General features: G+C 40.7%; 1 protein-coding gene across 15 annotated transcripts in view; it reads right to left on the bottom strand.

Moving 5' to 3' along the window:
- DAB1 (DAB adaptor protein 1) overlaps positions 1-27,744 on the bottom strand; it is a 452,572-nt gene that overhangs the window by 129,615 nt on the left and 295,213 nt on the right. For all 15 annotated transcript variants that reach the window (XM_081486752.1, XM_081486754.1, XM_081486743.1 and 12 more), the window contains exons 3-4: positions 24,614-24,753; positions 15,617-15,715 (exon numbers count right to left, since the gene is read on the bottom strand). In XM_081486752.1, coding sequence (XP_081342878.1) covers positions 15,617-15,715; positions 24,614-24,753 — 239 coding nt within the window. The remainder of the gene's footprint in view (positions 1-15,616; positions 15,716-24,613; positions 24,754-27,744) is intronic.

Genomic DNA, 27,744 nt, shown 5'->3' with positions numbered 1-27,744 from the left:
AAAGAAAGGAAGAAAGAAAATGAAGGAAAACAAGTTACGTATGCATAAAGGTCATTAATAACAGTGGAAGTTGAGACTGAATACATTATATGCAAACTTTAAGGCATTTTATAGAACCTTCTATTCAGCTGGAAGTTAAAGGAACTCCAGGAAGGGCAGGGACGGGGGAGCCTGGTGGGCTACCGTCTATGGGGTCGCACAGAGTCGGACTGAAGCGACTTAGCAGCAGCAGCAGCAGGAAGGGCAGATATGACTTCCCATGGCAGAGGGAACAGAGCTGCTATTTATTGCTCTCAGGGAGATAATCGTTCTTAAAATTCAGATGCCGCCCACAATGCCCAAAGGTTTCAGGTGGACACAGCTAGACAAGAAGGTAGATCAGGGGGCTGCCTGACTTCTACAGTGAAGGAATTCAGTGCAATTCCACAAATATCTCCTGGGAGCTTACTATGTACCAGAAGGTGGTAGATACAAGAGTGACCAAATAGTGGACCCTGGCTTCCAATTACTCACAGTGTAGCATTTTTGTTTCTTTATTTAAAATTCTCTCTACTTTTCCTGTTTGGAAGTTATCAGGGAGTGTAACTGCTTTAACAGCTTAGCACAGTTATTTCTCATCTATAGAAAAGCAGGAAAAGGTACAAGAATGAAGTAGTGACCAAGAGCATAAGACGTAAAATGGGAGGGCATTAGATTCATCTCACTGATGATGCTAGATTTTTTTTTAATATGTATTTTTAAATTTTAGCATCAACATATAAATATTCATATTCAAATAAATAAATAAAGTCTGTAACTATAGCACAAAACAACAAACAATGAAAAAGTCAGCCAGGATATCACTGAAGTGTTTTGTTCCAGGTAATATCTAACCACTCACATGAGATACAACCACACATCAGCTTCCCTGTTGTGGTCAGCAAACCAGTGTGGTACAAAATAATGTGGTGGACAGAACAGTCCTCACTAACCAAGATATCTTGGCAGCTCATTACATCTCTCTGAAACTCAGTGCCATCTGGTGTAAACCAGAGATACTACCACATGTGGTAAGACTGCTATAAAGCATGGTTAGTTAATTATGCCTTCATACTCTAGAGGAGAATATGGAGCCACTAAAAGGTTCAGTGATTCATAAAAGTATGAGATGTGTGTAAAGCACTTACAACAAGATCTGGGACAACAGTAAGGGCTATCATTATCATCACTATTATTGTCATTGTTGTATTTATCGTTACAGCTCAAGTGACAATACAAATTCAGGCCCTCTGAAAAAAAGCCCAGACTTCTTTGCATGACATGGGTCATCCAGACCCCAGGTTCCACAATGCACATCTCCACAGAGAGAGTCTCTCCTCTGAGAGGTGGATTTTACCAGCTCTCACTTTGACTTGGGACTTGCCTGGTGGCTCAGACGGTAAAGAACCTGCCTGTAATGCAGGAGGCCGGGGTTCGATCCCTGGGTTGGGAAGATCCCCTGGAGAAAGAAATGGCAACCCACTCCAGTATTCTTGCTTGGGAAATCCCATGGACAGAAGAGCCTGGTGGGTTATAGTCAGGGGTCACAAAGAGTCAGACATGACTGAGCGACTAACACTTTCACTTTCACCTTGACCTGGGGTCTCATTTTCTATGACATGCATTTCTCTACTGTTCCCAGAATTATTAATGCTGCTCCACCTCTGGCTGCCACCGAGAAGTACTTGGGACAAGCACAGAGAACCATTTGATCAGGGCTGGGCCTAATCACAGCATCACCATTTCGATACAAACAGCTCCTGAAAGGAGTGTCTTCATTAAACTAGAAGTACCTATTAAATAAACGAGGCACAGTCTTGGAAAATGAGTTCTAAATTAAAATTTTAAAAAAGCATGTAAGATAGAAAAACAGTAAATAGCAGACCCCATATAAAGCAATCAGCCATCTCAGCAAAGGCAGAGACAGCCAAAGAGACAGCTCTGATTTATCAAGTATAACGGCCTCTGGAATTCGGATGAGAATTTTCAGAAGTATCTTTTTCCATTACTCAGTTGACCCTCAAATCTAAAGGAAGCTCCCAGAGCACATTCGTTATCTGTGATTTACACAGCACTTATGTCATAGGCCTTTTTGTGAGGACAAAGGAGGTACAGTGGGGAAATGCTATAACCTTGCTGTTCTTTCATCATTTTTTCATAGCACTCATTACTTTCTAACAAAGTATTAGATGCACATAGTATTTATGTGCATCTATTGTTTCTTGTGTGTCTCCCTGCATTAAAATGTAAACACAAGAGAGATAATCTTCTTTTATTCATCAGTGTATGCACAGCCCTGAGAATACTACTTTGCACATAGCATGTACTCAATGAACATTTGCTGAATACATAAATGGATTAAAATTTAAGGGTAGTCAGTCATCTCCTCTGTAAAACGGGAATGATAACAAGTAACTAACCCACGGACTGTAAGAATTAAATGAGAAAAATATATATGAAGCACTTAGCATAGGGCCTGGCAATTACTACTTCACAAATGGTAGAAGTAAGTAACACAATTCCTAGAGCTGAATATTTATCTTCAATGTCATCCCCAAAGTAAGCCACCAAAGAAAGAGCAAGGGCCCAGAGATGAGAAACCAGAGATCTTCAGGCTGGTGCTCACCCTGAGCTCCCGCAAGGCTTGTCACGAGGTGAGAATGAGGAAATTAGAAGACTCCAGAGTAACCATCAAGCACACAGCCAACAGCTTATGGCTCGCGGGCCAGCTACTCATTTTCACAAAGTTCACAAGTTTTATGGGAACTCGCCAAGCTCATTTGTCTACATATCATCTGTGGGGGCCTTCAATGACAGTGGCCAAAGAAAATGGTTAGGAGGCCAGAAGGCTGCCAAGGTTACTGCATGGACCTTACAGAAGAAGTCTGAGGAATGACCACAGTCTTCAGATGAGGAATGAGTACCAAAGAGTGGGCAGAGAAGCCACCCAAGGTCATACTGCACATCTAGGCACTTGCCACTTTGAGACCAGCAGCTCACACATCTCTCAGAGGCCCAAATAGTAGCTGATAAACCCTTAGTCATAGGAGTGGTCTGCACAACAACCCTAAAGGCAGATAGAGCTCTGCCCTGGAGAACAAATGAATGGTCGCTTGCTTGACAGAGGCACTAACTACACTGATGTGAAGAAGAGACTGCTTCCATGTTCTAACGATTATAAATACTTTTGCAATGAACACTGGAGTGCATGTAACTTTCACAAGTATGGTTTCCACTGGGTATATACCCAGGAGTAGGATTGCTGAGCTGTATGGTCTGGAGTAACAGGCAAATTTGGCCTTGGAGTACAGAATGAAGCAGGGCTAAGGCTAATGGAGTTTTGCCAAGAGAATGCACTGGTCATAGCAAACACCCTCTATCAACAACACAAGAGAAGACTCTACACATGGACATCACCAGATGGTCAATACTGAAATCAGATTGATTATATTCTTTGCAGCCAAAGATGGAGAGGCTCTATACAGTCAGCAAAAAAAAAAATACCGGGAGCTGACTGTGGCACAGACCATGAACTGCTTATTGCCAAATTCGGACAAATTGAAGAAAGTAGGGAAAACCACTAGACCATTCATGTATGACCTAAATCAAATCTCTTACAATTATACAGTGGAAGTGAGAAATAGATTTAAGGGACTAGATATGATAGACTGCCTGATGAACTAGGGATGGAGGTTTGTAACACTGTACAGGAGACAGGGATCGAGATCATCCCCAAGAAAAAGAAATTCAAAAAAGTAAAATGGCTGTCTGAGGAGGCCTTACAGATAGCTGGGAAGAGAAGAGAAGCGAAAAGCAAAGGAGAAAAAGGAAACATATTCCCATCTGAATACAGAGTTCCAAAGAATAGCAAGGAGAGATAAGAAAGCCTTCCTCAGCGATCAGTGCAAACAAATAGAGGAAACCAACAGATTGGGAAAGACTAGAGATCTCTTCAAGAAAATTAGAGATGCCAAAGGAACATTTCATGCAAAGATAGGCTCGATAAAGGACAGAAATGGTATGGACCTAACAGAAGCAGAAGATATTAAGAAGAGGTGGCAAGAATACACAGAAGAACTGTACAAAAAAGATCTTCATGACCCAGATAATCACGACGGTGTGATCACTCACCTAGAGCCAGACATCCTGGAATGTGAAGTCAAGTGGGCCTTAGAAAGCATCACTACGAACAAAGCTAGTGGAGGTGATGGAATTCCAGTAGAGCTATTTCAAATCCTCAAAGGTGATGCTGTGAAAGTGCTGCACTCAATATGCCAGCAAATTTGGAAAAATCAGCAGTGGCCACAGGACTGGAAAAGGTCAGTTTTCGTTCCAATCCCAAAGAAAGGCAATGCCAAAGAATGCTCAAACTACCGCACAATTGCACTCATCTCACATGCTAGTAAAGTAATGCTCAAAATTCTCCAAGCCAGGCTTCAGCAATACGTGAACCGTGAACTTCCAGATGTTCAAGCTGGTTTTAGAAAAGGCAGAGGAACCAGAGATCAAATTGCCAATATCCGCTGGATCATCGAAAAAGCAAGAGAGTTCCAGAAAAACATCTATTTCTGCTTTATTGACTATGCCAAGGCCTTTGACTGTGTGGATCACAATAAACTGTGGAAAATTCTGAAAGAGATGCGCATACTAGACCATCTGACCTGTCTCTTGAGAAACCTGTATGCAGGTCAGGAAGCAACAGTTAGAACGGGACATGGAACAACAGACTGGTTCCAAATAGGAAAAGGAGTACATCAAGGCTGTATATTGTCACCCTGCTTATTTAACTTATATGCAGAGTACATCATGAGAAACGCTGGGCTGGAAGAAACACAAGCTGGAATCAAGATTGCTGGGAGAAATATCAATAACCTCAGATATGCGGATGACACCACCCTTATGGCAGAAAGTGAAGAAGAACTAAAGAGCCTCTTGATGAAGGTGAAGGAGGAGAGTGAAAAAGTTGGCTTAAAGCTCAACGTTCAGAAAACTAAGATCATGGCATCTGGTCCCATCACTCCATGGGAAATAGATGGGGAAACAGTGGAAACAGTGTCAGACTTTATTTTTTTGGGCTCCAGAATCACTGCTGATGGTGACTGCAGCCATGAAATTAAAAGACGCTTACTCCTTGGAAGGAAGGTTATGGCCAACCTAGACAGCATATTTAAAAGCAGAGACATTACTTTGCCAACAAAAGTCCATCTAGTCAAGGCTATGGTTTTTCCAGTGGTCATGTATGGATGTGAGAGTTGGATGGTGAAGAAAGCTGAGCGCCACAGAATTGATGCTTTTGAACTGTGGTGTTGGAGAAGACTCTTGAGAGTCCCTTGGACTGCAAGGAGATCCAATCAATCCATCCTAAAAGAGATCAATCCTGGGTGTTCATTGGAAGGTCTGATGTTGAAGCTGAAACTCCAATACTTTGGCCACCTGATGCGAAGGGTTGACTCATTGGAAAAGACCCTAATGCTGGGCAGGATTGGGGGCGGGAGGAGAAGGGGACGACAGAGGATGAGATGGTTGGATGGCATCACCGACTCGATGGACATGGGTTTGGGTAAACTCCGGGAGTTGGTGATGGACAGAGAGGCCTGGCGTGCTGCAATTCATGCGGTCGCAAAGAGTTGGACACAACTGAGTGACTGAACTGAACTGAGACAGCATATTAAAAAGCAGAAACATTACTTTGCCAACAAAGGTCCATCTAGTCAAGGCTATGGCTTTTCCAGTGGTCATGTATGGATGTGAGAGTTGGACTATAAAGAAAGCTGAGCACTGAATAATTGATGCTTTTGAACTGTAGTGTTGGAGAAGACTCTTGAGAGTCCCTTGGACTGCAAGGAGATCCAACCAGTCCATCCTAAACCAGTCCTGAATATTCATTGGAAGGACTGATGCTGAAACTGAAACTCCAATACTTTGATCATCTGATGTGAAGAACTGACTCATTTGAAAAGACCCTGATGCTAGGAAAGATTGAAGGTGGGAGAAGGGGACAACAGAGGATGAGATGGTGGGATGGCATCACTGACTCAATGGACATGAGTTTGAGTAAGCTCCGGGAGTTGGTGATGGACCGAGAGACCTGGCGTGCTGCAGTCCATGGGCTCACAAAGAGTCGGACACAACTGAGCAACTGAACTGAACTGAACTGATGGTAGTTCTATTTTAGTTTTTCAAGGAACCTTGGTATTGTTCTCCATAGTGGTTGTATCAATTTACATTCCCACCAACACTGTAAGAGGGTTCGATATATATGATAGCCAGGCATGGAAGCACCTAAATGTCCATCACAGTGAAACAGATAAAGAAGATTGGCACATTTATATAATGAAATATTTACTCAGCCATAAAGAGGAACAACATTATGCCATTTGCAGAGACGTGGATGGAGCTAGAGACTGTCATACGTAGCGAAATAAGCCAGAAAATGAAAAAAAATATCATGTATTAATGCATATATGTGGAAACTAGAAAAATGGTACAGATGAACCTATGTGTAAAGCAGAAATAGAGACACAGACATAAAGAACAAACATATGAACACCAAGGGGAGAAAGGGAAACAGGAGTGAATTTGGAGATTGGGATTCACATATATACACTACTATGTATAAAACAGGTAACCAATGAGAATCTACCGTACAGCACAGGGAACTCTACTCAATGTTACGTGGTGACAAAGAGGAGATATACGTCTATGTATAGTTGATTCACTTTGCTGCACAGGAGAAACTAACACAACATTGTAAAACATCTTAACTCCAATTTAATTTAAAAAAGGAAAGGAGAGAGACCACTACTGGGAACTGACAAGAACATGGGCCTTCCCACCATGCCAGGCTGGAGTTAGTGCCCGGCTCACGAATTTGTTGGTCACTTGGCCTTGTGTAAGTTCCTTAACTTCTCTATCTCAGTTTCCCCATCTGTTTAATGGGAAAAATAATACTTAGCTGAGTTCTTAGTGGGTGGAATTAAATGAGACCAAACATATAAAAGCAGCTAGCTCAGAAAATATGATCTCTTTATCTCCTTAAAGACAAAAATTCATAAAAATGATTCATTAAGGGAAAGACAGTACATTTCTGAGCTTACCAAACCTACTTGACAACATTCATGGTCTCACTTTCCAGAGTAATGTGAGCATCCTTTCTCCTCTGTCATGAATTATCCTGTCTAAATTATCTAACAGTGGTAGCTTCCTGACAGGGCCAATTTCTAAAAATATGTTGGTTTTGAGCTATAAATTGATTTCTTATTGTGATAAATTAAAATCCAATATCATCCAACAAGACACTGAACATACAGAGGCCCAATTTTTCCCCTTAGATGTTCATTCTCTTTGATATTAAAATGTATCTGGGGCATCTGTCAGGCTGTGGGAGCCTGAACATTGAAGCAAATGAGCAAAGAGTATAGAGATGGTAGAGATAGAAAGAGAAAAAAGCAAAGAGGAAGGAAGGTAAAGTGAGGAAGAGGAGGGAGGGAAGAGGATGCTTTCCACTTTGTTTTGTGAGCATGAGGGAGTGACTCAGATGTGTCCTGAGAGATGTTCAAACCTAGGTGCTTTGCACATCATTTGATAAGAGGTTCAGGAGCCACTTCCTCTCTTTGGGTTCTGAATTTCTTCACTTGTTAATGAGTGGGTGAGTCAATGCCTAAGGGGCCTTCCATCCCTGACATCCTAAGACTGAGCAACCCTGAACCATGTACATTTTTCTTTCCATGCTCACTGCCTGCATGGCAAACCTAGCATCTTTGGTACGCAGCATCTTGGGCTCCAATGTCTAGCCCAGACAATCAGTATTTTGTTATAAGTTTACTTATTCACTACTTCCTCTTCCTTCCTTTCCTCTCTTTCATTCCATCTCTCTCTGACTGCCTCCCCTCTCTTCCTTCAATGTGCCATTCGCATCTCTGTCACTTTCTAGGACCTGTGGTAAACCTTGCAGATACAGCAATGGATGAGACCAGGTACCTCATGGAGCCTGCAGTCTGATGGAAGCATGAGTCAGCTCATTCTGATACAGACCATCATGTGCTAAGATAAAGGTGAGCGGAGGATGATGCAGGATGAATATGAAAGGATTTCTTAATTCTGAGGTAAGGACATAAGAAAGCCCATATCAGAGAGAGGACAATAGATTGTTATTATTATTCTATTATTAATAGAACTAATAATATTATTTAATACCTAGAGCTTTTTACTGTAACAGGCACAATTCTAAGTCTTACGTGATTAAATTAAATCACAATTTAAATGATTAAATTAAATTAAAAGTGATTAAATTTAATTCTTGCACCAACCCTAAAACATAATAAGATGATTTCTGATAAAAAAATAATGTGAGTTTCTACATATAAAGGCTTAGTTACAACTACAAATGAAGAACATAATGACACTGAGCCTTCTTATAATTAATGAATCAATTTTGATTTAAGAAAGCATTCAACTGTCACTGACTCGATGGACATGAGTTTGACCAAACTCTGAGAGACAGTGAAGGGCAGGGAAGCTTGGTATGCTGAAGCCCATGGGGTCACAAAGAATTGAACACAACTTAGCAACTGAACAATAACTTTCCTTTATATTTGACATTTTTAAAGAAGAGTCAAATAAGTCCAGATAAAAGGTCAGTTTTCATTCCAATCCCAAAAAAAGGCAATGCCAGAGAATGCTCAAACTACTGCACAATTGCACTCATCTCACACTCTAGTAAAGGAATGCTGAAAATTCTCCAAGCCAGGCTTCAGCAATGCATAAACCGTGAACTTACAGATATTCAAGCTGGTTTTAGAAAAGGCAGAGGAACCAGAGATCAAATTGCCAACATCCAATGGATCATCAAAAAAGCAAGAGAGTTCCAGAAAAACATCTATTTCTGCTTTATTGACTATGCCAAAGCCTTTGACTGTGTGGATCACAATAAACTGTGGAAAATTCTGAAAGAGATGGGAATACTAGATCACCAGACCTGCCTCTTGAGAAATCTGTATGCAGGTCAGGAAGCAACAGTTAGAAATGGACATGGAACAACAGACTGGTTCCAAATAGGAAAAAGAGTACGTCAAGGCTGTACATTGTCACCCTGCTTATTTAACTTATATGCAGAGTACATCATGAGAAATGCTGGGCTGGAGGAAGCACAAGCTGGGATCAAGATTGCTGGGGGAAATATCAATAACCTCAGATATGCAGATGACACCACCCTTATGGCAGAAAATGAAGAAGAACTAAAGAGCCTCTTGATGAAGGTGAAGGAGGAGAGTGAAAATGTTGGTTTAAACTCAACATTCAGAAAACAAAGATCATGACATCCGGTCCCATCACTCCATGGCAAATGCATGGGGAAACAGTGGAAACAGTGTCAGACTTTATTTTTCTGGGCTCCAAAATCACTGCAGATGGTGACTGCAGCCATGAAATTAAAAGACGCTTGCTCCTTTGAAGAAAAGTTATGACCAACCTAGGCAGCATATTAAAAAGCAGAGACGTTACTTTGCCAACAAAGGTCCATCTAGTCAAGGCTATGGTTTTTCCAGTAGTCATATATGGACGTGAGAGTTGGACTGTAACGAAAGCTGAGCGCCACAGAATTGATGCTTTTGAACTGTGGTGTTGGAGAAGACTCTTGAGAGTCCCTTGGACTGCAAGAAGTTCCAGCCAGTCCATCCTAAAGGAGATCAGCCCTGGGTGTTCATTGGAAGGACTGCTGTTGAAGCTGAAACTCCATACTTTGGTCACCTGATGTGAAGAGCTGACTCATTTGAAAAAACCCTGATGCTGGGAAGGATTGGGGGCAGGAGGAGAAGGGGATGACAGAGGATGAGATGGTTGGATGGCATCACTGACTCAATGGACATGAGTTTGAGTAACTCATGTAACCAACTCTGGGAGTTGGTGATGGACAGGGAGGCCTGGCATGCTGCAGTCCATGGGGTCACAAAGAGTCAGACACAACTGAGCAACTGAAATAACTGAACTGCGAACATGATAGCTAGACATGGAACTGATAGAGCTGTGCTCTATTTTAGACTTAGTATGACGAGCAGTCACAGGGGGGTGGTTTTCCAAAGTGACGACCAACTCTTGATGAGTTTCCAACAAAAGAAAGCACATCTTTCTGTTTAGTTGCACTCTGGAAAATGCACTGTTATGGATATGAAATTACTTTTTTATTTGTAGAGTTGGGTTTTACATTCAGATAATTATAAATGAATTTTTCACCTACATGAAAGTGTGGTAAGATATTTAAAGTCATATAGCCAGAAAACGTTTGTATTATGTGTGAATATCTTGTACACTGTGGAGTGTCTAGCATCCTTGCCTCTAGTGAATTCCTGTATCAGCACCCCCTTCCCACAAAGTTGTGAACACCCGAATGCCTACATTAAGTTCCAAAACAGCCCTTACGGGTATGGAACCAGTCAAGTGGAGAATCTCTGGGGTAAAAGAAACAGAACAAGCTCAGGAGTTACAAATGTGAATTTGAACTCAATTTCTGCTACTCAGTGTAGCCTCAGGCAAGCCACACACTCTACTTATATTTTAGATGACTCATCTGTAAAAGATTTAGTCAGTCAGTCATGTCCAACTCCATGGACTGTAGCCTGCCAGGCTCCTCTGTCCATGGAATTCTCTTCCAGGCAAGAATACTGGAGTAGGTAGCCATTCTCTTCTCTAAGGAATGTTCTCAACCCAGGGATCGAACCTGGGTCTTCACTGCAGGCAGATTCTTTACTGTCTGAGCCACCACAGAAGCTCCATCTGTAAAAGGAGGGTAATAAAACCTCCAAGAATTGTTGGGTGTCAAATGAGACAGGATCATGAAAGCCTGTCTACAGACCTGCTATAGACCATATGGTCTTGCTTAGAGGTTAATCATCATATCCAGTCCCTGAGAGTCCTGTGTACTGCTTCAACAGCTCTCCGGATGACAGGGGTATCCCAGGTCCCAGAATCCTGCTTTGTAGCCCCTTCATCCTCCTCCCTGTCTCACTCCCTAGGACCACTCTCCTTTGCTCAACCTCAGCTGCTCTCCCCAAGTCCATTCCAAATATTCTGTTAGAAATAAAGGGAGAATAGTCCTGTTTTTGATGAGATACAAACAAGGGTAATACCTGGTTTTCACTGAAGAATAAGTGATTAAATCAGTCCTGAAATATAAGTGCAGCCATTGCATTTAAAACATCATTACCCCTCTATTATGAGGGACGATATTCAATCTTGGGTCACTCTCCACCTCTTCCCTGTTATGCCCTAGTTGTTCTGAGTACACTTGCTGATTCATGATCATTAAGTCATTTTATTTTCTGTGCAATAGGTACTACTGAGCCCCTACTACGTGGACTTCAGTGCTAACCAGATATATAAGAGTGATGAACAAAAATATACAGCCTTGATAACCTGTGTGTTGATACAAGTGATCAATAAGTATTTCCTGAAGGAAAGAATGAACACATGTGCGGGCACACACACACCTTTCTCCTTTAGACATCTGCACATTTAGAAATACGTTTTTCTCTTCCCTAACTTGCTTATCTGGTCCTCTCCAACTCACTCCTCCATGGCTAAATCAGTGTGCCATTTTCTGTGAAAACTTTCCTGATTATTTCAAGCAAAGCTCTGTCTCCATCCCCTGAGTACTGACAACTCCATTCACACCTGCGTCTCAGCACATGTCAGTTCATTTTGTGAGTCTGATTTCACCACCAGACTGTGAACACCTCAGGGATGAGGACACATCTTCTTCATCTTTGAATCCTCAGGAAACAGAACATCATGTGGCACAGAACAAGCATCCACTGCAGTCTTTCCTGACCACATGGTAACCAGTGGTTACCCTGCCAACATTCTCCCCACAAGACAGTCCCAGTGGTAACGCCACCCCTATTATCTTCACTCAGGAAAGCTCATTAAAATGAAAGTGAATAATGATGACAGTAAAACAGGGATAATACTGAATCTGCTCTAATACATATGGAAGGAAATCATTTATAAACTTTCAGATTGCTATGGTCTGTTTATGTGTCCTCAAATTTCATATGCTGAAATTCTGATGGCATTAGTATTAAGAGGTGGGGCATTTGGAAGGTGATTAGGTCATGAGGGTGGAGCCCTGATACATGGGATTAGTGCCCTTATAAAAGAGGCCCTAGAAAGCATCCTCTCCCTCTCCCTCTTCCACCACGAGAGGACACAGCAAAAAGGCACTATCTATGAGAAAGTGGGTTCTCACCAGATAAATCCTGGGGCCAGGATCCTGGACTTTCCTGCCTCCAGAACTGTGAAATAAATGTTTGTTGTTTATAAGCCACCTAGTTTATAATGTTTCTGTTTTAGGAGTCCAAATACTAAGAAAACTATGTAATTATTAGTTGCATCTTACTAGCACCAAGGACTTTGCATGAGACTATCTGGGTTTAAATCTCAGCTCTGCCATTTGAGAACTATATAATTAAATTGTTTGAGCCTCAGTGTTCTCATTTGTAAAATGGTGCTAATAATAGCATGTCATAGAATTGCCATAATGTACATAATATGCATAAAATGGTGCACATAATAGTGACAAATCAGTGTCAGCTAAACTAAGTGAACAAGCAAAATCCATCTGTGACTGGCAACAGAATGTGGTATTATCTTGAAAAGTTGAATAAGACCACTGCCCTCTATCCTGAGAAACAGACTTAACTTTAGGCTCCTGCAATATTTATGATTTTTAATGGCACACGTAATAATAATATGGTAAAATAAAATTGTAAATGAGGAGAGAAGAAAGCTAGTGAGTTTCCCTGGAAAGACATAGGATTTGAGATTGGAAGGTCTGATTTGAGTTTCCAGTCTTATCAGGAATACTCCCAGAATTTCAGTTTCCTTATTTGTGAAATGAAGATGACATCACTCCTGCATTGGTGTCCACTGGTCTGCTTTGAGGACCTAGTAACATACTGACATGAAACCATTTCTACTCCTAATTTGCTCTTGCTCCTACTATGACTAGTAACAGTGAGCTCATTTATGACATTTTCTTCATTCTCACTGATACTTTGGATATATTAGCAATACCTAGATATTTGAACATATGGACAGCTTTTGATATCGATTTATTTCCTGCAACATACTAATAATAAAATTTACTCACATAAGGATTTGGATCAAGAACCCCTTTGAAATTCAAGACAAGGTGTAAATTGCTGCAAAGGTCTCTTTAATTGGGATCAAAACATTTTTTGACAGCTTTTGGATTTTTAAAATTCTAGCTATTGTCACGTTCTGCTAATGTTTCTTTTCTTGGTTTTGAAAAAAATAGCACAGCCAAGCTTGAACAGGAATACTTCTGACATGATAAACAACTAAAATTTGTCATTCCAAATGAAAAAGACCCAGTTTTCCATTTCTTTGATAAGTAGGACAAAACACCACTAGACTCTTATTCTGCAAAATTGAGTTGGGTCCCTGCTGGGCAATGACCAAAGTTTAGTAAACTGTTTATGCTCATAACCTCCAATGGAGGTTTTGAAAAACCTCCAGTTATCTGAAGATAAGTCACATCCAATAGGGATGGATTTAAAGGAGAAACAGACTATTAAAACTAGTCTGGGGAATCAACTAAGATGTGACTTTGGTCAACACCTCATCTTCTACTTGACTTCCTTCCACAATATCTCCATCGTATGACTGTTGCTTGAATCCTCCAAGGGATGGTGTACTCATTTGCACAGAAGGTGGTCCATCTCAATGTTGAACAGCTCTGACTTGTGGGAAACTCTTCTTCCTCATAAACTGAAACTGCTTCCTAGAAACTTCTATCACCTTGTCTTGGTTATGTTCTGAGTCACAAAGAACACTGAACAAGTCTTTGGAGAGATCAACACTCCTAATACAGAGTGCTTTCCCCCACACTCATCCCTACTTCAGGCTTAAACGTTCAGCCCTCTCTACCAGTCTTCCCTAGACTTGTGTTAAGACAAATTAACAAGCTATGGTTGCAAAAGCCCTAAGGTAAGAGCCTAAGATAAGTCAGCAGACTAAGTCAGACAGATAGCATTCTGCCTTCATCCTGAATCGCCACTAGGATATGACATTTTTTTCCCCACAAAGCCAAATAGCTTTGAGTTGAAATGATGATTTTTCAGTTTTTTTGTGTGTGTGTCCAAAGAAAGAATCAAAAATCGCATTTCAAGGTTTGGTGGCATCTTTCTTTGGGGCCAGTTTAGCCACCCTTGAGTGAGGATTTAGATAAAAGTAAAGAATACAAACTACCTCTACTCATTAGCTAAAGTTTGGTGATTAGGACTATTTGATGGTGGAGTACATGATGGAATAGCAGTACCCCAAAACACAAGAATAAAGAGTAAGATAGACAAGATAAAGTATCTGATTCTCTATCCCTGTCATTCCTGTCCCTTTGGTGATGCCAGTGTCACGGTGATGGGCAGGTGTGGACCTGGGAAGAGACTGGAGATGATGACATATATTGGGGTATATAAACCCTTGTGAAAGTATCTCCCAGTTAGTCTTGATCCACATTACTTGGTTCCCTCCCATGAAGGATGATAAAGGATGAATAATATCCTCAAGTTTCTACAATTCCAAAGCTCTCTGCCCCCGTGTGTTACCCAGGATCCCACAAGGCCACAGCATGTCTGTGCTATTACTAATCAGGAGTAACTTTTCTTCAAGAAAATAATTTTTTTTACTGTTAAATTATCATCCTACTAACCATATGGTCTCTTAATATGAGTCAGAACAAAGGGGGGAAATTTGTAATGCAAAATGACAAGGTTAAGTAGCTTGGTTAATTGAGTATTGTTTATATATTGCTTGACAAACTACCTGTGAAGTTCATAGGAGGTGATATAAGTGGAAGTATGTTAGAAGCTATAAAGTACTGAGTGAATAAAAGAAAATTGTGTCCATCTGACTCTTGCTCTCTGCATAAAACAGATCATAAAAAGCTTTTCTCTTTTTCCCTTACCATCAACGAACATGGTCAACAATGCTAGGCAAGTCCTGGGGATAAACCTGGGAGCTAACTGCTGCCAGGAGGTGGAAGAAAATACAAACCACATCTTCAGAGGGTTCAACACACAGATCAGCCCTTACATTTCCTCACCATGCAGTGATAGATTTTTTTTTTTTTACCACTGAAAACTCCATTTATTCTTTTTGATGACAGCAATTGCAAGGTGCCACAAGTTCAATTCAAGAGAGTCTGGATGCTTTGACCAAGTCAAAAGACCCCTGTACATTTCCCTCTAGGATGCATGTCATTAAAGTTGCCAACACACAAGGAAATTTAACTTACACTGTCACATTACCCACGGCTCTTCAAAGCACATCAATCTCCCATTGCATTACCAGGGCTGCATGACACTTTTATCCCAATTACACCGTAAGAAACACGGTGCAGTCATACTGTGGCCAAGTCAGGGAAGAGCCTCCCTTTGATGAACGATCACAGCTGATCAAGTTTGTCAGCTGCTTTATGTGTTTTTATGCTTGTTTGATATTCCTGCCCAGAAGAGTAGAGGCTTTTAAGGGCATATCTGTCAATAGATTCAATTTCACCATGCCATGTGATTCTTTTACTTACCCCTGTCTTCTCATCAAAGATTTTGATTCCTCCAAAGGAGATGGTTAAAAAGATTTTCTGTTTGTGTTCTCCTTTGGAGCGAGCGCCAGCAACAACACCCTGTTGAAAGGAAGGATGTGGTTTTTACTTTAGTGTTTTCATTTGAAAATTCCCTCTGGTCCCAGAGGCATGTCAGATACCATGAACCCAGGCCACCAATCATGCACACTCTTCCCTCCCCACTTCCATACTATCTTTCCCAATGGGCTTGCATCCTCTTGATGTTTTAGGGTAACACTTGTCCTCACTGCTCAAAAACTGTATAAACAGATATCTGAACATCGATTCATTGGGCAAACCAAGATTTACAGAGTGCCTCCTTTGTGCCTAGATAGTCGGCTCAGAATTTGAGATCCCAGGATAAACACAATATGGTTCTCTTGTTGAGATCTTTTCTGGGTTTTGTATTAGATATGGTTTTAACCTTTTAAATAAAGATGAGTCATGGGATGTGTTCCTAAATGTGATTTTAATTTCATACTTCTGGAAAAACTTTTCATATGAATTAATTATAGAGATTAAAAAGAAAAGAAGAAATATTGCCAGACTGCATGTCTCAAGTCTGTCTAGAAAAGTGTGATCGTCATCTGCCTATGGCTTGAGTTTTTACTCACACATTTTATATGTTCTTCTACCATTTTCCCAATCATTCTTGTGCTTTCAAGAAAAGCACCTACCAACAGCTTCTATTTCTCAAAAACCTGTTTCCCCACTTTTCCAATTTTTTTTTTTAATATACTGAAGATATGTGTATGAGTCAATTAGAAGGTAAATGTCACAAAAAGTGGGTATGTTACTCTGCTCACTACTCTCTCTCTAGCACCTAGGACAGTCCCTGGAGGGTGGGAGGCACTCAAGAAATTATTATGACATGAATGTGCTATCAAGAGTCCCCTCCAAAGTTGATATGATGTTAAGAGTAAAAACACTTGCTTCTTAAATTAGCCTCTGTGGTGGCCAATTAAAGGCAAGCACGGGCTTCCCTTGTGGCTCAGCTGGTAAAGAATCTGCCTGCAATGTAGGAGACCTGGGTTTGATCCCTGGGTTGGGAAGATCCCCTGGAGAAAGGAAAGGCTACCCACTCCAGTGTTGTGGCCTGGAGAATTCTGTGGACTGTATAATCCATAGGGTCGCAAAGTCAGATACGACTGAGAGGCTTTCACTTTCACTTCACTTTTCATGGGCAACATACTAGGGTACAACTCAGAGGATGAGGACATTCAAGGGCTTTATGCTCTAGGACTGTTGCAGACTCTGCATTAGGTGTTTTGAAGCTTCTAACCGCTTCATCCCTACTAGCTTCCACAGAAGGGGGGATTAAGTCCATCTTTCACCAGTAATCATTCTGGGCTTTTTTCAGAGTAGGAAAGTCTAAAATAATAATGATTTCATATTTCCAAGAGAAAAAAGCCCTTTGTGTTGTTCTCAGCACAGCATGTTTAGAGGTATGACCAGCACAAGGAAGGGGTATTCTCTTAAGGTTGTGTGATTATCCTCACTTTGGGTACTGGAAATATTCTAAGGAATCGAAACATCTGGATTATACTTCTGGCTGTGATCTTGGACAAATGACTTAACTCCTAGCTCTACTTCCTTGAGTGTAAATACTTCTCTTGCATGTTTGAGAAAATGAAATGAAAATGCATGGAAAGTACCTAGTACATTGCTTGGTACATTTTAGGATGTCATAACTAACCCTTAGTATTTGTGGTCCAGGTCCTGTTTGGGAACTAATAACAGGAAATTCACTCAGTCGGGGGTCACCCATTCATCCTCAGGCACCTCTGACATACAGATGTACAGAATGTTAGAGTTACAGGAAACCTTCAAAGTAATCAGTCTAAATTTCTGAACTGACAGCTGAGAAAAACGATGTTCGATAAGCTGAGTACACAGTTCCAAGATGGTACAGAGAACTGGTTAGAAAGTTGAGACCACACATCCACTTTCAAGACTCTTGGCGCAAGAGTCATTACTTCCTTACATATCTCTTCTTTCTAATAAGCCCAGCTCTCTTTCCTGTAATCCTACCTGGTGTTCCTCTTTTGGCCTTTAGCGATGTACCCATTGACGTAAGATCCCTCCTCCAATGACTGCCCTTTACATAGTTACAGGGTGACTTACTCCCAAAGCGGAGCCCTCTGTGTCTTTAACCCCTCCTCCTGTTCAAAGGTCTCTAGATTCCTCAATGTGCTGCTTGCTTTCCCATAAATTCATGGAGACATGGTTTTATGGACATGGGAGAAGGCTCAGAGTATGTCTTTGCAATCCCAGGGGTAGTTCTTATTTCTCTTCAGTGTCACCCAAGCAAAGATGCTGTCTCTGACTCCTCCACCCTCCACTCCAAACTGCATCTGATCTTTCTCCCTGCATCTTTTTCCCTTATAGTACCCTCTGGCATACTGTATATTCATTTGCTGACTGTCTGCCTTTGCCCAATGAGACAAAAGCTCAATGGGCACAATGGGAACTTTGTTTTATTCATTCTGCATGCCCAGTGTCAAGAATGGAGACTGGAATAAAAAAGACACTCAAACAAGTGAAATGACTTTCCCCTCACTCAAGTGGTGAACAATCTAGGTTTTGAATCTATGAAAACCTTGACCTTGAAATCTGTGTTCCTAGTTTGATTTGCAGAAAAGTAACTGATGCTGCCATCCCTCTGCAGCCTGACCTCCAACTTCAGGATCCAGATGTATGCAAAAGAGAGAACAAGTAGCCCTGTTATAAATGGAGGCATTGGAAGGAGGGTGGTAGGGAGACTCTCTTTCTTATTTGAGTCCTTCCAACATGAAGACGTCATAGTTCCTTTGGTCAAAAAGAGTAGCTTCAACGACCCCGTCTCCAAAACAGTCCTAACAACCCTCAGCTCTTGGAATTACCCAACATCAACCAGCAATAATTTCCAACACGCATTGATACTGACTAGCTAATGCTCCCCTTTCCTTCCTGTTCCAAATGGTTCCAAGAATTCCCTGGCAGAATGTGGCTGCAGATAAAGAGGGATGGAAAGAGCATGTATGAGAGCAATTCTGCTTGGGACTGCTGGTGATACAGCTTCCCAGGACAAATACAAGAGAGAAGGATGATGCACATGGTACAATCTTTGGGGAAAATAAACTCCAATTTTATCAAGCACATTTCTCCTGTGAGACACAACCCTGAGTCAAGCCCTGAAAAACTGCTTGAAGTCCAAGCAAACCTGCTGCCAGAGAGCCTGCTGCAGGGTCACATCTCCCCGTGGTGTTTTGTAGAACCGAAGGAAGATCAGGAGACAGGGCTGGTTGGAGAATTAGAAGATACAGATGTAGGTGTCTTTGGAGGTTTCTGTGTTTAATATTAGCCTCCTGACCTACAAAGTCATTGTTGGGAACCTGGAAATGAGAGTTAGGTGTTTTCTGGGTATCTACCAAGTGGAAGGCGTTCTCTTACATGTTACATAACTTAGCTCACCCCACAATCCTAGGAAGGAAGAATTACCTCCATTATTTTACATATGACAAAACATAAGGTCAGGGGGTCAAGTGACTGCCCCAAACCTTGCAGAACTAAGAAGACATAGAGGGAATTTCAACAGCAATCTTTTGAATTGCAATGTTAGGGTCCCTTCCTATGGAAGGGTTCTATGGGGTAGCATGGATGAAAAAAAAAGGTGGAACCCCCAGCTTCCAGATGCAGTAGTGAAGGAGAATTCAAAGTGAGATTAGTCATACTTTTAACAAGCGCAAACCATGCATGTACTGCACATATCATGGGGTGCAGCAAGCAGGGAGAGCTAGCAAACTTGACTGACCATACCACTGGTAGTAATCCTGATACTGTGAAGCAACGTCATGTGCTGGGCACTGTGTGGAATGACTGATGCAGGGCTCTCTGAGGGAGTCACACCGAGGCAGCATCTTATTGGAGGAATGTATACACACAGAGAGGGTCAGGCACACCAGGCAGGATTGACCTGTTCAGTCAGGGATTGCCATGAGAGTCCAATAAGATGCTGCACAGGAAAGAACTGAGACCTCACGCAGCAGGGTGCATGCCCATGATGGGATGACTGTGATCCCCAGGGAACAGGTCAAGCAGGTGAGCCCATACAACAGGCTGCAGGCCTGAAAGGTTGAAAATCTAGAATGCTATTCCAGAAAGCTCCATGAACTAAACCTGGTCTCCAACCTCAACCCTAGTAGTTAAATCAGCTGTACAGTCTCGGGGGGAAAACTCATCATAAGTTTCACTTTTTCCCAGTTAAGAAGCGGATACAGATATCTTCCTTGCTTTACACCCAGGAGACTGGCCCCTGAGCTCTGTACTTTCAGGTCCTCTGAGCATCCTGTCTTCTGGATTCCACCAAGGAAGGCACAGACAGGAGGTCAGAGCGGGGGAAGGAGAGAAGTCCGGGTATTTCTTTCTGCTTCCTTTCCATCCCTGTTCTACAATCTTTAGCAGTAGCTATATTTTCGCATGGCGAGGGGACTTCCTCCTCAACCCCACCCTCCCTGGGTTCCAGTTAGTACATCTCTCCTTGGGGTGGGAACAGCTTTCCACTGTTTCTAGTTTTTGCTACCTTAACCTGGCCTACCCTGCATGAGTTGCTCCTTCATTAAAGCGTCCTCATCTGACCTAGCCAGGGTGACTATTTCCTACATGACCTTGACTAATAGATTCACTTTGGGCTCTGCAATCAGTCCTCCAGGCACTGTCTTTATGAGACATCATTTTGCCCGATACCTCTGAGAGGTGAGTACTTTGTAAGTGAATGATGTGGGGCTACCTGGTAGTAGCTTACGGGTAGGGGTTTAAAAATCTAGCTGGGCAACCAAGATAGATTTCAGTGCAGATACAAAACAGAATAGAAGGAAGCACTTAATAATATCCTATCAAACACGAGACATCTGGAGATCTGGGTTTGAATTCTGGGCTTATTCCAGATTAAAATGAAGGCTCTGGGGCAAATTCTACAACTTCTGTGAGCCTCAGATTTCTTACTTACAAACAAGGAGGCTAAAAGCTACCTTACAAGATCAAAAGAGATAATATATATAAAAGCGCTGTTGACTAAATTAAAATAAAGTGACAATGGGGCTTCGCTGGTGGACAGGCAATGGCTCACGCATACTCACATAACGAATCCCCTCTTAAATCTCTATAACCCAAGAGAAAAATCTCTACAACAGGCACCAGCATCAGAGAGTCTAGCAAAGAAAAACAGAATTTTTTAAAAAATTTCTCATATGGCCTGACATGAACAAGCGGGCCTTTTTGCAAGGCTAACAGACATTTTTTATTTCTTTGTCTTTCTTTCCTGGGCAGGTGGCCAAATGGAGAATCGATCATTTATGTTTCTATGCTTCCTAAAGAAACACCACTGGGAGCGGAAATGTCAACATTCTTCTCTGCAACTTGCAAATAATGAAAGACAGTTATCTGGAAACCAAGAACCCTCTACAAGTTCAGAGCATCTAGCAGGAATGTGTTATGGTCAGACCAAGCCAGGCTGTGTGAGTGTTAATCTTTAGGGAGAACTTAAGAGCACACAAGCCAACTCCTGCCTCACACTGGCTGAGACCTCTATGCTCCTATGGAGGCAGATGGCCGATGAGGTGCTCTGTGATCCATGCCTGGTGAATACTATCTATCAGGATGCTGGGTGAGGATGCATCAGCCTCTTTCTTGTCCTCAGTAGACTTGCAGCTCTGGGTGAGAACCAGTCACTGGAGATTTTCTTGATGTCTTTTAATTCACATTTTTCAAAAGCACATCTCCACCTGTCTGGCCTATCATACTCAGTAAGACCAACTTCACCAAGAATTAAGGTCCTGGCCTTTATCCCCATCCTTGATGAGAGTCTCCATGGGGAGGCAGGCATGGCACAGTCTCCTTTGGGTTCTCTCTCTGCAATCTACCTGCTGGTAGAGAGGGTGAGTTCTCATGTGATCTCATACATGAGTCACAGTGCTGCTCTAGGGCCGTGGGGGTGAACAGGGAGGGCTGCAGTTAGCCAACTGTCCCACAAACCCACTGGAACAGCCTGTCTCCTTCAAGGATGCCTTGTGGCTGTGTACTTGTATCATGTCTGCCAGACCAGCATTTATCAGTCATAAAGCTGAGATTTAGAATTCTTCCTGTTGGACTCCTTTGTCTACTTATCACCCAGATTTGAATTTGGCAGAAGAAGGGGGCTCATTATTAGACTGTCCTAAAATCTCATAACATCATTTAATTATTCTTTTCATAAAAAGATACATTAACCTCTTCCAAGGAGGCAAACTGTGAACTCGTGATTTTAACATCTTTTATACATTTTCTGGTATGCCTTCTGGTAGATTTATAACTATTAAAATAAAGTTTGCTATGTAACAACTTAAAAAAATAAAAAGAAAGTAATGGATACACAGTTTAGAAAATTAAGAGTTTTTAAAAAGAATGATTCCTATAGCTAGACTATAAGAAGTCTTAGAATCTGATACACATGTTAAAATAAACCATTGAGAAAATGTGTACAATGTAAACAAAAATAATAACTGTGCCTTATTAAGCATTTATCAAAGAAAAGGCAAAGAAGTCATTTTATAGACACTGTCCCATATAATATTACTAGGTACTTGGCCAGCCTTTTTTTCCTTCCCTTTTTCTTACATTAAAAAAATTATATTGACCAAGTTGTATTCACAGGGACTATTAGAAAATATGAAAAAAATGTACATGATGTATATTATTAGGTAAGGAAGAAAACAAGATATGAAACTATAAATGGTCATTCCAATTACACTACATATATGTGTATGATTCACATATATACACACAAATGTATATAAAAATACAAAGATTGTTAATAACACAAAAATGTTGATACTGATTTTCTTTTTGTAGTGTGATTGTAAGTTAATTTTCCCTCTTATACTTTTCTGTATTTTCAAACTTTTTACAGAGCATTTTTTTGAATTCTATAACCAAAAAAAAGAATTATACATCTTAAATGTATATGATACTTACAGATTTTTTGTTAAATAATTTTTCTAAGATTTTATATTACTTTTTAAAAAAAAAAGAAGCATAGACTACACGGAGACTGGAATCTGAGAACAGACAATACATGATTTTGTATGTTTTTAAAGGCTACTTAATATTATAATTTTCTTATTTTGTATATTAAAATTTTTCCCAATCTCTTAGATTTCTCAAGGAAAAGGTTTCTTTAAAGCATTTAAAATCAGAACTCTCTTTGTGATATCTCCAAATACTAATATCTAGTTACACAACACTTAAAAAAATACTTTCCCTTTATTATAAGGTATGTGGGGAATATTAATAAAAATTACAAGGAGACCCACCTACCAGAATAATAGAAATAGGAGCAAAAATAAACAAATGAGGCCTAATTAAACTTAAAAGCTTTTGCACAACGAAGAAAACTATAAACAAGGTGAAAAGACAGCCTACAGAATGGAAGAAAATAACAGAAAATGAAGCAACTGACAAAGAATTAATCTCAAAAATATACAAGCAGCTCAGGCAGCTCAATACCGGAAAAATAAATGACCCAATCAAAAAATGGGCCAAAGAACTAAACAGACATTTCTCCAAAGAAGACATACAGATGGCTAACAAACACATGAAAAGATGCTCAACATCACTCATTATCAGAGAAATGCAAATCAAAACCACAATGAGGTACCATTTCACGCTGGTCAGAATGGCTGCTATCAAAAAGTCTACAAACCATGCTGGAGAGGGTGCAGGGGAAAGGGAACCTTTTTACACTGTTGGTGGGAATGCAAACTAGTACAGCCACTATGGAGAACAGTGTGGAGATTCATTGAAGAACTGGAAATAGAACTGCCATATGACCCAGCAATCCCACTGCTGGACATACACACCGAGGAAATCAGAATTGAAAGAGACATGTATACCCCAATGTTCATCACAGCACTGTTTACAATAGCCAGGACATGGAAGCAACCTAGATGTCCATTGGCAGATGAATGGATAAGAAAGCTGTGGTACATATACACAATGGAATATTACTCAGCTATTGAACAGAATGCATTTGAATCAGTTCTAATGAGGTGGATGAAACTGGAGCCTGTTATACAGAGTGAAGTAAGTCAGAAAGAAAAACACCAATACAGTGTTATTAACGCATATATATGGAATTTAGAAAGATGGTAACGATGACCCTATATGCGAGACAGCAAAAGAGACACAGATGTAAAGAACAGATTTTTGGACTCGGTGGGAGAAGGCGAGGGTGGGATGATTTGAGAGAATAGCATTGAAATATGCATATTACCATATGTGAAAGCCAGTCCAAGTTCAATGCATGAGACAGGGTGCTCAGGGCCAGTCCATGTTGGGATGACCCTGAGGGATGGGATGGGGAAGGAGGTAGGAGGGGGGTTCAGGATGGGGAACACATGTACACCCATGGCTGATTCATGTCAATGTATGGCAAAAACCACTACAATATTGTAAAGTAATTAGCCTCCAATTAAAATAAATAAATAAATTTTTAAAAATTACAAGGATGAATAAAATCAGCTTTATTAACATAAAATCTTTTACCATATTCATCATATGGTAGAATACAGAAAAGTTATTAAAAAATAAAGTAGAAAATCTATAAAATCTGAGTGACTGTAGGATTTGATGATTTTGTACCTTTATTTTTGTTGGAACCACACAATGAAGATACAATTGAAAAAATGTGATATGTTTTTATTATATCACAATAACTGCAAAACAGGGAGTAGCAAAACACATCCACATAGAAGATGCTTAATAAATATTTGCTAAATGAGTGACATATCCTCCCAATATATACATGCAGTGAGTCATCAGTATACTAAGTAATATACCAGTATGTGAATAAATAAAAATATGTTTGCCAGAGTGATTGTAATTATTTTTCCCTCTCGGTCATATCAAATGTATACTGTTTAAAGTAAAACGTTGGCACAGTACCTTGAGTTTCATCATTGAGTCTTGGCATAACTTGTCTCCCCGAGCTGCGGAAACCTCATCAATTCCAATCAGTTTGGCCTTGTACCGGACCCCTTCACCTTTAAACCTCTTTATCAAAGTGGCTTCACTGCGATCCTGACCTAAAAAGAAAGAAAAGCAGGATTCAGATATGTAGGTGTTCAGGTCCCACTGACTTTAAATATCCACAGTTCCAAGACTGGTTCTCTGGTTTACCTAAGTTCAAGGAAAGTCAAATCACTGAATCACGTACAAAAGAATGATGACACTCCTGGATGCAAATTCTGGCTCTATCCTTCCAAATCCTCAGGCAGATTACATAATTTTCTCTAAAACTGTGTTTTCTCAGGCAGAAACAAAGAAAAATATTAAAAGTAACCAACCACAAAGTGGCATTAAGATAAAAAAGCCAGATAACACATGTAAAATACCCAATATGGAGTCTGACGCACACTAGATTGTCAAAAATGATCATTACCCACTACATGTTTATGTCTGACACTCTTGTTAGAATAGTATTAGCCCTGAGTCTCTCTGGTATTTCCAGCATTTAAAATGACTTTGGCCAGGGTCCAAGACCCTCCTTACACCCTATTCTATGGGCCATTTTATAACGAGGCACCAGAGTAATTGTTTTGTATCAAGTAATGACCCAGGGTCAATTATCAAAGAATGGTTTTACAATATTTCTTCTGCTAACTCATGTGTGTACAGAAATAAGCTTCCACACTCCTTGGTACGGTGCTCCCATACCTTGCAGTGGGATTTCCCAGTAATTATTAGCATAATATTTTGCTAAGACACATCAACCAGAAGTTCAAACACATCCACATAAAATAAAGACAGTAAAGTTACTGTGAATAGAGTATGTGTTTCTTGTGAGATGTTATAAACTTTATTCCCACTCTCCACAACTCAACCATTTCCAGCTCCCAGATGAAGGTCATGGAATTCAAATAGCTTGTCCGTATTCACACAGTCAGAAAAAACAATATATAGGAATTTGAATCTCTAACTTCATCAAATGTCTATCAGAAGAGTCACAGGTTGGGGCATTGCTCATATGGTTCTTTTTTCTTTTTTTTGGGGGGGGGGGTCACATATGGGATCTTAGTTCCCTGATCAAGGATCAAACCTGTACCCCCTGCACAGAGTCTCAACCACTGGACCACTAGGGAAGTCCCAATCATGTGGTCTTTAAGCCTGGAATGCCATAGGCTTCTGATATTCATCTCCTGGAACATCATGAACTTCAGCTTCTGATACCTCCTCCATCATGCCTTCTTTCATCAGTTGGAAATTTAGAGCTGAGGATATCAGAAATAATTCAGCCCATTTCTCTCTACCTACATGATACGCACATTGAGGCCCTTCCATTACGTGGGGCTGAGAATTATTTGAGGACATACTTAAAACAGGAAAAAAAAACCAAAACAGTAATAGCTAACCACTGTGTGATGCTTTTCTATTGACAGAACACAGCATGCATTTCACTCATTTATTCATTCATCCCTTACTGAGCATCATCTCTGTGCCAGATTACTCACTGGCAACAGATGAATGAGACAAAGTCTATGCCCCTAGAGGCTCAAGTTTTTGATAACTGCAACCAAAAATATGTAGTGTGTTATGCTAGGTATATAAGAAGGCAGAAGCTTTACAGCCAGACATCTTCATGTCAAATCATGGCTCTCACTTACAAGTCAGCTAAACTGTCTGCTGAGCCTCCATCTCCTAACTATTGAATGAAGATTAAATATTCACTTTCAGCATTATTATGAACAGTAACTTACATGATATAGCACGTGAATAGCATGGATTCACATGGTAAGTTCTCTATACACGGTAGCTGCCGCCCGTTATCAGCTCAGTAAAACAAGCACCTAGAAGATACAATTCTGAGAGCAGGAGAGCACAGAGAAGGGGTGTCTGCAGAGTTAGTCCTGGACCTGTCGTCCCCAGATCCCACTTGATATTTTTCCACCGCACTGTTGCTGACTCCTGGTATATTGAAGTCTCTGAATTAATTCCATTAAGCAAATATAACACATGGATGATTTGTCTGAATGTGTAATCAATGTAAAAATTAAGCCTCTGGGATCAGTGAGGGCAGATGTCAGAGACTAAAGCTAAGAACAAAAAGAGTAACATTTGCCATGATACACCCTATACTGACATCTAGCTGTGGGCACTGCAGGTCACCTCTCCCTGCACTGTTAAACAATATTTGGTAGAAGTAGCCTATGGTTTGATCTATTTCTTGGGAAGTTTATCTTACTCTTTCTTCAATTCCTGACATTATTGCAAATCACTACTAACATCTCGTTGACTATCTGGAACTTCCTTTAAAGTTTAACTATAATGGCAATACTAGGTAGTATTTATCATGTTATATACAGCGCATTATATGCATCAATTTGTTTAGTCCTTAAAATAATCCTAGAGGTAGGTACTGTTACTCAGATCTTATAGACGAGGATCTAAATTGAAGTTTTGAGAGGACAAGTAACTTGTACAAACTCACTGAGTGGAACCTGAACCCAGATCTGTCTGATGCCAAAGCCCATGCTTTTAGTTTGCTTACGTTCTGTGTCTTCAAGCTTGTTCTCTTAATTATGATGATTAATTGTTTCTCATCTATCTGACTTCTCTATAAAAGTGTCAGTCACTCAATCATGTCCAACTCTTTGTGACCCTATGGATTATAGCCTGCCAGGCTCCTCTGTCCATGGAATTCTCCAGGCAAGAATACTGGAGTGGGTAGCCATTCCCTTCTCCAGGGGATCTTCCCAAACCAGGGATAAAACCTGGGTCTCCTGAATTGCAGGCAGATTCTTTACCATCTGAGTCACCATGGGAAGCCCTTGAGATGATACTTATACAAAAACTCCCCTCGCCCAAATCTGTTGATATTTAACATACTGGCAGCATTAAAATGCCACTGGAAAGATGGCTTGAAAATGGAACATACACATTCCAGACTCCAGGTCATGTCCCAAAAATGTCCATAAGTCAGATATAAAGACAGCCTTAAGATACATTTGTCAGGGCACAGAGCTCTGCTGAGAAACACACTTTGTAAGAGAAGGCAGAGCGAGATCAGGTGAACGAGG

This window comes from Giraffa tippelskirchi, chromosome 5 (assembly GCF_054371585.1).
Source record: "Giraffa tippelskirchi isolate mGirTip1 chromosome 5, T2T-mGirTip1v1.2.pri, whole genome shotgun sequence".
Lineage (NCBI taxonomy): Eukaryota > Metazoa > Chordata > Mammalia > Artiodactyla > Giraffidae > Giraffa > Giraffa tippelskirchi.
The sequence above is the reverse complement of the archived record's forward strand: the minus strand, read 5'-3'. Positions and strand labels throughout refer to the sequence as shown.